General features: G+C 39.1%; 2 protein-coding genes and 1 non-coding gene across 7 annotated transcripts in view; 1 reads left to right on the top strand and 2 right to left on the bottom strand.

The window, feature by feature from the left end:
- LOC137286150 (midasin-like) overlaps positions 1-4,127 on the top strand; it is a 130,130-nt gene extending 126,003 nt beyond the window's left edge. Inside the window, exon 98 of the mRNA XM_067817826.1 lies at positions 3,253-4,127. Within this exon, the coding sequence (XP_067673927.1) occupies positions 3,253-3,393 (141 nt within the window). The 3' untranslated portion in view covers positions 3,394-4,127. The remainder of the gene's footprint in view (positions 1-3,252) is intronic.
- LOC137288353 (U6atac minor spliceosomal RNA) lies at positions 2,089-2,208 on the bottom strand. Its single transcript, XR_010957128.1, has one exon. It is a non-coding gene; the product is annotated as a U6atac minor spliceosomal RNA (small nuclear RNA).
- A 222-nt stretch (positions 4,128-4,349) lies between the features above and the next one.
- LOC137286453 (intermembrane lipid transfer protein VPS13A-like) overlaps positions 4,350-16,348 on the bottom strand; it is a 139,498-nt gene continuing 127,499 nt past the window's right edge. For all 5 annotated transcript variants that reach the window (XM_067818330.1, XM_067818332.1, XM_067818331.1 and 2 more), the window contains 6 exons: positions 15,600-15,723; positions 15,074-15,197; positions 14,470-14,536; positions 13,938-14,086; positions 11,833-11,959; positions 4,350-11,334 (listed from right to left, as the gene is read on the bottom strand). In XM_067818330.1, the coding sequence (XP_067674431.1) occupies positions 11,215-11,334; positions 11,833-11,959; positions 13,938-14,086; positions 14,470-14,536; positions 15,074-15,197; positions 15,600-15,723 (711 nt within the window). In that variant the 3' untranslated portion in view covers positions 4,350-11,214. The remainder of the gene's footprint in view (positions 11,335-11,832; positions 11,960-13,937; positions 14,087-14,469; positions 14,537-15,073; positions 15,198-15,599; positions 15,724-16,348) is intronic.

Here is a 16,348-nt window from a genome sequence, read left to right as displayed (position 1 = left end):
CTGCAAATTTGACAGGTTTAATTTTAACAATGTAAGACAGTTACTGTGTAAAGAAGGGCTGCAAATTACAGCCCCTGACTACTCATCACTGTTATGTCACATTACTGTACTTGACATTATATGTCACAGACATATTGTAGACCCATGCCATATTTCAGGATCTCCATCGTCTGTAAACCTTGGAGTACACACAGTCAGTCAATATGTTTTGTTTTCTTATATACTTTGAATGCTGCAGTAAAAACACTGTGTATTTTGTAACCAAGAAGATATCAACCAACAGTGAGTGAGTAGTTTTCAATAGGAACATATAGAATTAAATTCAGGTTTTCTGTCTTTAGTGAGGAAATCATGCTACAACACTCAAGAAGTGCCACCCCCTAACCTTTATTCCTAAACATTATTAATAAAAACTTATGAAATGTGTACCCTATGAAGTTGATAACATAATGTATATTGACTGTAGGTAGCCATTCAACTTGAAACTTCCTAAAATTTGGCAAAAGGGGTGTAAAATTCACTCACTCTACCTCAAGGAGTGGTTCACAAAGTAAATACATGTAGACATTAAAGCATTGAATGCAGTAATCATCAAATCCATTTTTATGAAATTCATCATTCTTTGATGTCTTTTATCATTTATTTCTAAACCTCTGATTCAACTCAGCACATAGATTTCATGAAACAAGAGTCTGAACAAAGGATTATCAAATGTTCTATGACATCAAGGAAGTCATGTGGTGTCCTGGTATTCTGGTGAAGCTGGTCCTTTAGTCCGGTCAATGGATTGCCAGTGCTGACATGTCTGTCGTGTTGTGGACTTGAACCCTTGAAAAAAGAACTTGTGGTCTGGCTCCCTGAGATGTGACATACTCTACTCTTTGAATAACAGTCATGGTTAATATGCAAGGGTCATCCCTAGCCATTTATTGTGAATGATGTATTTTCTCAATATAAATGGGTTTATTGTACTAAATAGTTAATACTGCCTTGAGAACAATAAATCATTTCAAGATGAGAACTACAGAATGTAAATATTAAATGGCAACTATTAAAACCATCTTTAATCAAACAAACATTTCTTGACTAAAGAAACATCAAAATTCCTTCAATGGATCTGACATTTAAGTTGTTTTGCTATAAATCCCCCTATTGAGGAGTTAGGGTTACTCTGTTAGTGTTGCAAGAACTGGCATGTGTAACAAATGGGACACAACCCTGAGACATTAAACAGGTGGACAAAACATACGAGTTTAACAATGGTGTTTGCTTGGCCAATCAACCTGTTTTGCCTCAGGGCTTGGGTCAGGGAGAAGAAATACAGACACATTGTCTTACAGCTGACTGCTTAAACTAAATGACACTAACAACAAACTATACATAGACTAATTTGACTGAACGACAGAGGTCACAGTAATGCAGCTGTGCCAGGTGCAGACTTACATGATGATGACCCATATTCCTCCTGTATGCTGAACAGTCCTACCTATAGACAACAGACTCGGCAGTAGTGTTAGGGGTTAGCACCACTAACAGTCATCATTTCAAACAGTTGGTTCAGCATCAGCTAAAAGGTCCATCATACCAAGATCACATAAATGGAGGCTGAATGCATTTTACATCTACAAATACCTGTAACTTCAGCATGAAAAATGTTTATATGTTGTCAAGTCTTACATACTCATTTACTTTTGTGTGCCATTTATCATTTAGGAAGGAAATGTGTAAATAGAGAGACGTGAGGTTGTCAGCCTGGAATGTATATTTGTAGTTTTAGTCACAACATGAAACATTCCCATATGCAGTCATGTCAGTGTGCCATGGCACTTTCTGGTGTTCTGAACAAATCAAAGATTCCAAACTGACGTATCTTTTTTCTTGATGGTTACCATCCAGGATTAAAAATTAGTAATAATTAATACATTTTATTAAAATTATATTTGACTACTCATTTAATCAGTAAGTCTGCAAGTGAGTTGGTTTTACATGGCAAGTTATTTCAGCATAGGTGCACATGAAATCTATAGATGTTGTATTATTTTGATTAACCAGACTTTTCACCTACATGTTGCATTTTGTTAACAGTCAAAAAATAGGTGTGACCCCTATAAGTAGAGAGCCACTGCCTTATATGTGTTGTAAGAGCCACAAGGGCCCATTCCGTCCTTATCAAGGGGAGTGCTAACCTTCTCTCCTTTCTAACAACACATTAATGTAGGTCAGTCACACACTATATATAGCACTCGCAGTCACCAGTGTGCACAGGCGGGTGTGTTTGATCTGCATGTGATGTTTAATATTGATGTTAATAAATCACATATTGATATTATATATTATACAATTAGTAATATATCAATGGTACATCTTTGTCATAATTGTGGTTTAAGTATTTTATTAATCATTTGAATTTGAAATTGTTTTTTTTGTTGATTTATTGTTCAGCCTTTTGCTTTTTGAGACATGCCATGGATTGTTTTCCCTGTTTTCCCCGTAGCTTGTTAAATAGTTGATGTTGATAGGTATTCATCTTGTGCAATTGTTACTTTATTAAACAGGCTTGTGGTCAACATACTATGCAAAATGTATCCTCTTTCAGTGTTACACAACAAAAGTGTTGGTCAACTGTATGGCTGAAGGCAGAGACCATGTAATGTCCTGGCAAAAAAAACCAAGTGTATATGTTCTGATTAAATGGATTTTAAAAGTTATGAAAATAATAGGTGTGGGTCAGACATCTAGCAGATATTTAATATTTTGTGAAATAATGGATGGGATAATACACTGATAAATCAAATTTCTCTAAAACTAGAAAACTGGGGTCTGCAATTTTGGGCATTAGCGTATCAACAAAATTATGGGAAGGGGGAGGGGGATCATTGTACATGACAATTGTTCATACTTCTCCAAAAATCATCATCACCCCTCTAGTCATAAATTATTAACAGTCCCTTAAGGTTTTTTATGTCATTTTTTGTTAACGACCACTGTGCATTGATTAGAAATTGTTCTTGCATGGACATTTTCCAAATGTCCTTGGGGAATTCTTTTGCCAGCTGTCATTATCAGGTCAAATTTCAAGGTCATGAGATATAAATACTCTATATTTTCTCCATTAACCATCAGTTACTGTCATTCTTTCTGTGTCATCTACTTGGTTGTCAGTGTTTTCTTGGGTATTTGTAGCTAACTGTTGCCACTGGATTTGTATCCAGCAAACTGGAGATACTGATCAACTCTTCCATCCCATTGCAGCTGCCAGAGATCAGGTCGTATATGGAGAGCTTCCCATTCCCTTTCTACATCATCCTCCGAGATATCAACTCTCTCCCACAAACCCTCAGCGATGCTCTCCGTCAGTGGTTTGAACTGGTCACAGCAGGTGACAGGCTGTAGAAGTCTGAATGTGACCTTGTCTGCCCGTTGATACAATACTGCCACCAGCCATAAAACCCATGGATGCAGGAGTCAAGGTGCCCCTTTCTACCAAGGGATGCTTTCCATTGTATCTAATCTGGTTATCATTGACACTGCCTGCCATCAGGAAACTGAAAACTTTATTACCTATGTCAGAGACCATATACCGATCTCTGCCTATGTCTGCAACATGATGCTGTGTATTTAAATATGCGTCATGAGTGAAAATGACTGATTCTGATATTATGACTGTATCTGTGTGTACAATATAATGAATTTGGTCAAAACAGTAGTGTTGTTTTTTTGTGATATGAAAATTGGTTATGTCTTTTATGTTGTTGATGCCCTGTTAAGATGTAGATATAATTAGTTATTGGAACATGTTTTACAACCGTATGTGTATGATGAAGCTTGAAATGCATATTAAATGATCCCCGTGGGAATAAACATGCTGACAGTTTTCTCTCCTTGGGTTATATTTTAGCAATTACTCAGTCAATTCATAACACAGGGTGAAGACTTTTGACTGTTAATACATTTCAAAGATTTATTCTGTATACACTGAGGTCTGGGTCAGGCAAACCCTTGATGTGTGAACATCACTCTTGGCCATCTGGGAGCAACATGTTGACGAAATTCAGTCAACCTTTTTCACTAGAATCTCCTGAATCCCAAATGTATCCTCTGTAATAAATCGTTAATACTTGCATAAATGAAGTAATGTTGAACATGACCTTATGTAGGATGTCAGTGTCCTACCAATATGTAGACTCAAATGACATCTGGCCATATTCCCTATGTTGGATGTATGGTCCTTGTGTGGAGACATGTCTGTTTTTGTGCAGTAAGCTGTTGCATGTGGTTCACCTAAACAGTTTTAGGTTTGTCTTTTCATCACCATATGATATCATCTTCAAAACAACAGAGTCTGTGGATTGCATGAAAATGGATGTTTTTATTCCATCTTCAGAAAATATGTACCAGCACAGAACTGACCAATCATTGTGCAGCTAGCTCACAGAAACATGTTGAATACAATCATATATCACACAGAGGTAACACAGCCATACACAGAACAGCAGGGTGGTGGTAGGTAGTAGGACCATATTCAACACCGTAGAACAACGTATCAACAATACCCAACATGCACACACATACAGGGAGAGACCAACACAACAGAGGTCTTCCCCGTCAGGTAATACAATACTTGCCAGGAAATACATTCACTTGTGCTAAGTGCATTGAAACACTGAAGGTTCAACTACTAGGAGGAAAATAATCTGAAATAAGTTATCCAATAGATTATTGTGATATAACTAGGATGGTGTCAGCAGTGGAGTAGATAATCACACACATTGACAAGCAATTTGACCATTGTTCAACTTGTATATTACAGTATGTAGTCTGTATGGTGTCCATTTTCCTTAGACAAGGGAGATAACTGACATTAAAAGTCCAGTCTGTACCCATGCTGAACTGGGCAGGAATTACAGAGTATTTGCTGGACAAAAAGCACACTCCAATCAAATTCACAAAACAAACTTGACAATCATTTCCTACTATCAGCTAGGCATTAACAGACACACTCTAATTTTTCATGTTTTTCATTAATGTTCTCAAGTGATCTCATGTTTGCACAAGGTTTTAAGACTACCTGATTGATTATTAACTGGGTGGCACCATTTTGTGCCCTGCCAGTGTTGGTGATGCGAGATGTCTGATCAGTCAATAAGAGGGACACATAATTCATTAACAGCATGGTGCTGTGCAAACCTGAAACCTGCAGCCTAATTTGGTAAAGATGGAAACGAGACATGTACAGTGTGTGACATCTCTTGGGGAGATGGAATACTGCACCAATATAAATGACCTGATGACATTCAGCTCCAAAAGGTCACAAAATGTGTTCCCATGTTAAAGGCCTGCATGATGCTTCTAATATTCTGCTGTTGTGCGCAGCATGGCAAAAACAGTCATCTTTACTGAATTGTGTGCTCTTCAGTAAATATTAATGAATAAAGTCTTCCGATTGTATGTTTACACATCAATCTTGTACTTATAGCTGACCTGTCTGAAACCAAAACTCAGCAAACTCCTTGTCAACAAATCAGACACACCCTGTTCAGGGCTGTACCAAACCTTGTTCTGGAACAACCAACTATGTGATATGACTACTCTCTGCACATGGAGATCACTGGAAAGTACAATCTTCCAGACGTTTTGCTTTAATTGCAGTTGACTTTTAAGTGTCACTGATTGTGATTTACAGAGATTCCTTAGCATAAGCATGTTTCAATATGATGTGAGGTCCGTCATATGCATGTAAACAAGAGGCCACACAAGATGAGCATTTTATAACTGAATTCTTAACCTTTCGCAGACTGGTTAGTTAAAGATATCACCGTTGGGTTTAAACTTAGTTGGCCTATGTTGAATGTCAAGGAATCCCGGAAACTGAACAGACCAAACTATTCATCTCCTAAATGATGAACTGCGTTCAAAGCCATTAACCAATGGGATGGCTCTGTATAATTGAAAAACTGGTTTTTGTAAGGTTTCTGTTTAGACTGGAGTCACACAGACAACAAAAAACAGATAGCAAAGGTTTGCAAATGTTTTGTGAATGCTGGATTATACTTTTTTGCCACATCAATTTTGTCAACGCACACAAAAACACCTTTTTGTGTCAACTTACACAAAAAGTTGTCTACAATCTTTGGACAGACTGTTTTATCAAAACTGCCAGATTGTGTACTATTTTGCAGAAATCATACATGACTTTATATACTGAAATAAAAACGTGTTGAATTCCCAATTCCCCAAAATCCCCATCCAATTACCAAAATGTCTGATTGTTCCAATTTCACTGTAATCTAGTTTCTGCATGTTGTGGGGTCTGTATATGGAATGCTATGCATCACCTCATGAGAGACACGTTTGGTCAACCAGTTTCATTCCCAGACTGGGATACCTGTCCAGTATCCCACAGGAGCTGCAGTATTGATAGATTCAGAGAGCAGCATGAATGTCCTGGCACAGAGACAGTATTAATTACATTTGTGACGTCATTCCATTGTTTACATGCTCCATTACTTTTCAGGAAAGGAGCGATGTGTGCTAGTTTCAAATTAAAGACTTCATTTTGTCATTTAATTTTGATAACAGAAATTGTCCCAGTACTTTGAATCTAATTTACATAATTTACATTAATATTCTTGTAACTCTTCATTCCTTGAAAATAACGTGCCCCTGTGGGGCCTGTGCTCCATAATTTTTAAGCATTGAGAGATACTAGCACATTTCTCACTGCTGAATCTGAGGTCTAGTCATGATCGATGAGTGTGTATTCACAACAGATAATACTCAAAATGAAACTGGAATGTTTACAAGTTAAACCATGCCATCAAGTGTACACACCATGTACATACAGTGAGTAGATGAAACTAATCACAACTGGTGAATGAAAGATTCTCGTAAAACAATAACAATGTAAAACACTAAGTGTAAAAACATATTATGCAACACAATTATAAGCTTTAGCAAACAACTGACATTGAATACAGTAAAATATCAACATTGGATTAAGTACCGGTAATATGGGGAGTGTGTTATGGTAATTTGTATCCTGTAAATACTGTCTGATTATGCCTTGTATAATCACATATATCCCCCACAAGAAGTTGAAGACAACCTGATCCTTTCGTACATCATGCCATGTACTATTGACTATAGCGATATGAAACATCAGGAGGTATTTACCTTCTATTGTGGAGTATATTTGACAATTTGCTCCCGCCATGCACCATTCAGACACACAAGTGTGTGCTTGATTTGACAGTGGCATAAAAACACACGGTGGTGCTGGACCATTATTTCCTGCAAATGATAGAGTCACCACAAGAAATCACTAGAAGTAACAAGAAGTAAACAATCAAAGATATGGGAACAATAATTGACATATTCTGAAGATAATTAATCATATGACTACATACCAACCAGAATGTGACCAGAAGCTTTGATAAAATGGTGGACACTAGCTACACCTGTTGACACAAACAAATAAATAAGATATGCTTAGAATCACATTTCTGATATGCCCGTCATCTAAGGTGATGCAATGCATGGTGCAGAGTTGCATCCCTTTGGATCAACAAACCTGTCTGCCTCGAATTCCAGTATGCCAGATTATGCTACCAAATCTGTCAGCGCTATACCTGTATTTATGGGTTTAAAGAAACTGTAAATGTCTTCAACCTGCACCAGTCTTTTATACCATGTTAAGCTAACACACCATGATATAACAGGAATACTGTTCAAAGCAGTGCTAATCAAACTCGCTCAGTCTTATCTTAAGATTACCGGATATTGCATGGCAGCATCACAAGCACACTTAATGCAAGCCGACATGACTGATCTATCACTATCTGCAACAGACTTGACCCGTGGAGAATAAAACCTGGGTATTTGACACTATAACAACAGGGCTACCCAGCTACCCATAATACCCTTAACATAACAGTAAACTGTGTTTGTTTCTATCAGAAGGTCTTGTCCTCATGACTAACCGTCTCACACTGTCCTCAGCTGGAAACTCAATTAATGTACATCATCATGCAGAGGAAACAACACAATAGTATCATGAACACTCAACTATCTTGTGACATATCTCTACAGCACTCTCAGTGACGTTCCATATATTATTTGGCATATATTACATCTAATATCATCATGATCTATATATCTGACTCTACATACACAGCCTATAGAATGACAAGGGTGTGTGTTTTGCACATCACATGGGTGGGATAGCTCTTTCAAACAACACTTAAATATACAATAAACACATAATCTGAAGTTTGAAAAAGCTGAAGAGGAAAATATCACATTTATGTATATTGATATAAACAATATGTTTAGTGGATGAGCACAGTGAAACAAGCTATAACTGGATAACATGCCATAACTCTATATCACACAGGCTGCTAATACTGACTAACAATCAACACAGAGGTATATAACATACATATATATATACCGATATATATATATATCAACATGACTTGGTAATATCACATAAAAGCTTGTCATAGTGACTACAAGTCCAGCAAAACATCCCAATACCGGGGTCGGTCGGGATGACAGAGAAAGAGGGAAAGGAGGGTAAAAGTTCAATATTTGGCTGAAGCATCTGTTGGAGATTTCTAAGAATCTGATAGATCTATCACATAAAAAAAAGTGTACCTTTAAGTATCATCTGTCTATAACCAATATATGTGAAAATAGTCAGACCAAAGTTGACAAGGTAGGACAAGGCTGATCCTTGCTGAAGCTGTTAGATTAAACAGTACTGGAGTTACAATGATTGCATCATTATGAAGGTTCTGCAGAACTAGTCCCTTGGTCACAAAGTGACTGTAGTGCACAAGGGTAAGCCCATGTGAAGTATAGCTATAATTATTCTAAGAGTGAATTGTGGGAATGAATTTTTCACCATTGAAATTGCACAGAAAGGCTTACAAGTTTGGACATCTCAGTGGCCCTGCTCACAAGGAAAAACCATGGAGCAGACGTGAGCTGCCCACTTCTTGGAATTCTTATCATGTAGAATGTCAGCCAGGGTGGCTCTCGGGTCGTGCAGGTAAAGTGTTACGTGACGTCAAGGTCTGTGGGTACTCACCAGCAGCTTTACACAATAGAAAGGACTTGAGGACCTCACACTGACAAATGTTTAAGGAGTTGACACAAGAAAAATGAGAGCAGCAAGTAAATTATTGGTGCCTTCCACTGCATACATGGGAGAGGGTTTAAATCTAAATACTGCTAAGCTGGACAACACCACAGCAATATAGTTTTGAGACATCGAGGACCAAGATAGTTCCCACAGACAGAGCTTCATAAATCAGTCACAAGCTATGCAGCTACTGTTGGCATATCTGTATCTCCCAGCTAGGAACTAAGTAGCGATGTATCTCACAACAAAGGCAAAACTGTGTATCTCTGCTATAACCAAAGCAAAGCTGTATCTATCTGCTTGGACCAAGGCAGTACTGTACCTGCCTGCAAGGAGCAAGAAAAGCTGTATCTCTCTGCTGGAACAATGCAGAGCTGCATATATATATATATATCTGCTAGGGCCAAAGCAGATCCTTTCTCTCGGCTTGGCTCTGGCAGAGTGGAATATCTCAGCTAGGACCAAGGCTAGTCAGCATCTCACAACTAAGAGCAAAGACAGGCTGTATTTCATGGTTAGGACCAAAGCCAGGGTGAATCTTGGCTAGGATCAAGTGAGAGCTGGATTCCTCACCTGGAATGAAAGTAGCTTGCACAGCTAGATATGGTTCATGTAGAGCCATCTGGGAAACAAGTCAAAGAAGGATCATAACATTATTAACACCACATGTCAATAAAAATATATCATTAATATATTCTATAATGTCTAATTTTAGTGACTATAATTCTGAAAGAATGTGAGTAAAGTTGTCAACAATATGTATGATTAACAAATGATTTTTTCATAAATTCTACTTGATGATAAAACAACAAACTGCTTAAACTGCTAGTGCTATAACTATAAGTCCACAGGGTAACTGACCCCTTGGAATCCTCCACACATGAAGTGAGGGGAGAAATGCATCCTGACAGACAAGTTGTGACCATCATCCAACACTCAGTGCCAATACAGACACATTACTTCAGAGAAACTAGGTGGTCCACTCTGATGCCTGCCTCATCATGTCCTGTTCACTGTCCACAGTTGTCACCCCCATCCTGTGCACCTGGTCCCATCCAACTCACTTGATGTAATGGATAACTTCACGTTAGATATGTTTAACAAACAAGTCAAGTGTAGATACATGTAATGGATGCACAAGTTCATGTCATAAATTCCTCCAATATATCCACTAAGCTAGTAAGCGAGAGGAACACTAAAGCTTTGCCATGAAGAGGTCTGCCCATCAAATGAGGAACCCAGATCATCACACAGCTGTTAAGTCAGACTATTGTGTGAAGAAGTATTGATGACGGATACCTCTAAAAATTAGTTGGCAGTGTGGCTTGTCTCAAGGTGTTTACAGACACATCCTGTTCTTGTTGTGATGCCTGTTGTCTTGGGGACGTGGTGCATCCAAGGAACATCCTCTTCTATGGACAACTGAACCCCTAGAGGACCTATCCCCTTGCTTGGGTCCCAGGGTGCAATACAAGGAGGTGGCACTGGGGACTAGACTTTGGCTCCACCACAAGAAGACCTGGGGCTCCTTTCACAAAGCAACCTTTACTAAGGTTAACCTTAATTCCTATTCTTTAACATTGCACAAAGGTTGCCCTTAGACTTGGATAACCTTAGTGCAGAGTTAAAGAATAGGAGTTAAGTTAACCTTAGTTGGGGTGGCTTTGTGAAAGGAGCCTCAGGCGCCTTGCTGGGTTTCAAGGAACACAAAGAGAAAGTGGCTGTGCAGACTGATGTCCCTTGAGCAGCTTCACCACAGGTATCTGCTCCTCCATCTGTCCCTGCAGGACTAGGGGAGAACTAAATGATCCAGGTGTCATCTACTGAGGTTGCCATCAGACATCATTAAACCTGTCAGGCTCCCACTTGAAGCACTAAGATATATACACACATATATATGCGTCTTTGTCTGATACACTCTCGCCCTGGAACAGGTCATGATCATTGCACATTCTTTTTATCACGAAAAGTTTAAAACTCAACTGGAAAGTACTAGTATGCAGTTTCTGATCCAGTAACTTCAATGTGTTGTGTCATGAGAAGGCTCAGTACGGCCCTGGATACATCAGTCACTGCTGACGGAACTGAATGACATTCTCGATCTGCTTCTGTATCCAGGTGAGGATCTCTGGCTCCGGACTCCGTATCTCCATCTCACTGCCCGTGAACAGGTTCACGCTTGAATCATTCTGCAGAAGCAAACACTAATGTTAAAATCAGTCGCATTCCTCACAACTACACCAAATATTCTTCTGTTGCAGCCATCTGTAAAGTATCTTTCTTATACTTAAGAAGTTGTCATCCATAAAAGCATACTGTTCTTATTACTCACCAACTTCTAAAATGCCAATCATACCAATCAGTGGTCAAGACTATTAGCACTGACAGAAGCACTGTCTCCATGTTTGGTTAGCCTTATTTTCTAATAGTAGGTAGTTTTACAGGGACTAATATGAAAGTTGGAAGTGTATGGTAAGATGGAAGTGACTAGGTATGTGGCAGGTGGTAATCTAGCGGCAGGAAGCAAATGTTTGCTTTTTTATACATGCTCCATAATTGTTAGGCTCCCATCCGTCCTCATTGTTAGTAAACAGCCTGCAGAAATAACATGGGGTTAATATAGCAGGCAGTTTAACAGTTTGAACAAATCTATAATGCTTGATGAGAAGGTGTGACTTCTATTTTACCTGTTTAACTTTGAAGACAAGCTTGTCATCAACAATGGCTGGTACACCCAGGATGTGATCTATGATGATTTTCATTTCCACGTCCCATCCTCCCCAGAACCGACACTTCTCCAGCACCAACAGATGTCTGAAACCACATTGGTAATACTGGGGATAGACATAACACCAACAGTGCAGATCAAACAAGCACATCAGTAATATCAGGGATAGACTTAGCACCAACAGTGCAGATCAAACAAGCACATCAGTAATATCAGGGATAGACATAGCACCAACACCAAAGATCAAACAAGCACATCAGTAATATCAAGGATAGACATAGCACCAACAGTGCAGATCAAACAAGCACATCAGTAATATCAGGGATAGACTTAGCCCCAACAGTGCAGATCAAACAAGCACATCAGTAATATCAGGGATAGACATAGCACCAACACCAAAGATTAAACAAGCTCATTAGTAATATCAGGGATAGACATAGCACCAACAGTGCAGATCAAACAAGCACATCAGTAATATCAGGGATAGACATAGCACCAACACCAAAGATTAAACAAGCTCATTAGTAATATCAGGGATAGACATAGCACCAGCAGTGCAGATCAAACAAGCTCATTAGTAATATCAGGGATAGACTTAGCACCAACAGTGCAGATCAAACAAGCACATCAGTAATATCAGGGATAGACATAGCACCAACACCAAAGATCAAACAAGCACATCAGTAATGTCAGGGATAGACATAGCACCAACACCAAAGATTAAACAAGCTCATTAGTAATATCAGGGATAGACTTAGCACCAACAGTGCAGATCAAACAAGCACATCAGTAATATCAGGGATAGACATAGCACCAACAGTGCAGATCAAACAAGCACATCAGTAATATCAGGGATAGACATAGCACCAACAGTGCAGATCAAACAAGCACATCAGTAATATCAGGGATAGACTTAGCCCCAACAGTGCAGATCAAACAAGCACATCAGTAATATCAGGGATAGACATAGCACCAACACCAAAGATTAAACAAGCTCATTAGTAATATCAGGGATAGACATAGCACCAACAGTGCAGATCAAACAAGCACATCAGTAATATCAGGGACAGACATAGCACCAACACCAAAGATTAAACAAGCTCATTAGTAATATCAGGGATAGACATAGCACCAGTAGTGCAGATCAAACAAGCTCATTAGTAAAATCAGGGATAGACTTAGCACCAACAGTGCAGATCAAACAAGCACATCAGTAATATCAGGGATAGACTTAGCACCAACAGTGCAGATCAAACAAGCACATCAGTAATGTCAGGGATAGACATAGCACCAACACCAAAGATTAAACAAGCTCATTAGTAATATCAGGGATAGACTTAGCACCAACAGTGCAGATCAAACAAGCTCATTAGTAATATCAGGGATAGACATAGCACCAACAGTGCAGATCAAACAAGCACATCAGTAATATCAGGGATAGACATAGCACCAACACCAAAGATTAAACAAGCTCATTAGTAATATCAGGGATAGACATAGCACCAACAGTGCAGATCAAACAAGCTCATTAGTAATATCAAGGATAGACTTAGCACCAACAGTGCAGATCAAACAAGCACATCAGTAATATCAGGGATAGACTTAGCACCAACAGTGCAGATCAAACAAGCACATCAGTAATATCAGGGATAGACTTAGCACCAACAGTGCAGGTCAAACAAGCACATCAGTAATATCAGGGATAGACTTAGCACCAACACCAAAGATTAAACAAGCTCATTAGTAATATCAGGGATAGACATAGCACCAACAGCAAGGATTAAACAAGCTCATCAGTAATATCAGATATCAGCACATCGCAGATTTACACTTACAACAGGCACGGACATTCACAAGTACATGGGCAACACCCTGACTTGTTGGACAGAGACAAGCACATTAGTAAGAGCAGAACAGACTTAGGTGCATTTGTAATAGCAGACTGCTTGGACAGACATGAGCACATGACATATGATGTCATCAATATCAGCCTGCTGGGAATGCATACCAAATGGTACGTTGTATCAACAAGTGTGTTACCCATCAGATCCCAAGTCAACTCACTTGTCTGTGATCATCAGTACATCTGCTCGCTCCTCCTTGCTGAGAGGAATGTGAGTCCAGTATGTGTCCGACTTGGCGTACTCTCCCTTACAGATTGTATACAGCAGGCGGTTACCTACAGACTTGTAGGGAGAAAATGGTTTCAGACCCTGCAAAAACAATCATTATGACTTAACAAAAACACTCACACAATCATGTCAAACTGTTCAATAGAAGACATAAACATGAAAGCATAATTTTACGAGATTTTATGTTTGAAACTTTCATTTCTTTTGCAGTTCTGTATATATGAAGATGTAAGTTGTCTAATTTACGTCTGCTTGTTTGTTGTTTAAAGCTGAGCTCAGCAATATTCCAACTATATGGCAACAGCAAATAATCTAATCCTGTGATCAACAGGATATGCATGGATCTATGGGATGTGGGATGTGCTGACGTGAGTTCACTATGACAGCGAGCCTGATCTCTTGATCGTGTTGGAAGTTGTTGGAAGTATGCTTCAGACTGATATTACAACTGAAGGACCATTCACCATGACTGGGTTGACGTAGCGAGGCAGCCTCATTCTGGCAACAACACCGTCCTCTGTCTCCGCTGACCTGCAGACAGAGTCATTAATATCAGAATACCTGTCCTGTGTCACATGCTGAAGCATGCGTTCAGTTTGGTCAGTTGCTAAGTCAAAAGCTCATTACCTGACAAGAGCCTAAAACTCTACAGTCTTATTATAGGAGTTTTAGCATGAAATGGTCATTATTCATGAGTAATATATCACATACAGATTACATTTTATGTGACAGAGTATATGATGTTTGAGTGGTGTTTGTTGCATGTCATATTAAACAACACTTCACTGTATGACAGCTGTCTGTCAATAATTTTATCTGGACCAGACAATCCATTGATTGATATCAAGAACACTGACCTACACAAGTAGGATATGATATGATATGTATGAACCAAACATGGAATATGTACATATATCAACTCTAAAATGACAATTTTAAAATGTCCTGCAGAAAGGTAGAAACTCATGTTGGTAAAAACACAAAGGTACTTGTAGAATTATTTGTAGTATTTATGTTTAGCTTCACACATATTAGCAATGAATTGTTGAGATGTTCCTGTAGACTGACCTCCTCAGGCCATCAAAGGCCATGCTGACCATATCGACGATGCCACCTGCGGGTTTAGTCAGCAATCCCAGGATACCTTTACCAACACCTTTGAAGAAACCCTCCACACCTTCCTCGTGAGTTCCTGGACACAACAGAAGGTCTCAGTAAATCAGCAGACTTAACATGAACTGACAATACATATATATATATATACAGCACTATTGCAGCTATATGATAACAGCATGTCAATAACTGAGTCTGAATTTAACGTTAATCCACTGAGTGATAATATGAGTAACAATCCATTGTGAAATACAATCCATCATCATCATACATCATCGCTTCCTACAAGATGACAAGGATGAATTCTGACTGCAAATCCACACTGGTTGCCTGTTACAGCTTACACTGGTTGCTGGGAACACATTATACAGGTGGAGGAATGTGTCAGTGAGTGAATGTACTACACTGAACCTGTCCGCAAAAAAGTTTCACATTATGAAAACCATTCAAAGATGCATGAGATGTTGATAAATCCTGTTACCTTTGACTGGGTCAAGAACCAGCCCTGAGAATCCTAGACAGACACCAAGCACCATACTGCGACCTGCAACAGCAATGGTGGCGGGCAGACTCCGTGGCTGTTGCTGTAGCCGGGTACGTCGCTTCTGCAACAACAAACATAAACACTGTCAACACCAACACAGGTTGGATGTTCTAGTTTATGGTATGCATCCTGACAACTCTCTAGTAGTTGCTGCAGTGTTGTGGTGTGATGTCAGTAACTTCACCTGGAGACACAGCGGCTGTCTTGCTGTGACAAGGTAATGCACAGCATGGAGAATACACAACAGCAGTTAAAAATCATGAAAGTATCTGTATGACTTAAACTTAAATCCAAAGATCAAACTCTAAACCAGTCACTTTTCTTTAGTCACTTCTTTGTTTTGTTTGTTGCTTAATGCTTATCAATATTCCACCTAAATGGCAACAGTCTGTAAACAATTGAGTCTGGACCAGACAATCCAGTGATCAACATTATGAGCATCAACCTACAGAACTGGGATACAATGACATAAATCTACGTCAGTGAGCCTGACCACCCAATCTTGCAAGTTGCCATCTATGACAAGCATGGGTTGCTGAAGACCAATTGTAACCTGGATCTTCACAGGTGTGTAGTCACTTCTACCAGCATGACTTACAGTGCTACTACTCTTCCCTCTTGAGGGATTCTTACAATTTCCAGGGGACCAGGGTCTTGTAAAGTGAATGAAATAGGGTAGTGTACCC

This window comes from Haliotis asinina, chromosome 6, assembly GCF_037392515.1.
Source record: "Haliotis asinina isolate JCU_RB_2024 chromosome 6, JCU_Hal_asi_v2, whole genome shotgun sequence".
NCBI lineage: Eukaryota > Metazoa > Mollusca > Gastropoda > Lepetellida > Haliotidae > Haliotis > Haliotis asinina.
The sequence above is the reverse complement of the archived record's forward strand: the minus strand, read 5'-3'. Positions and strand labels throughout refer to the sequence as shown.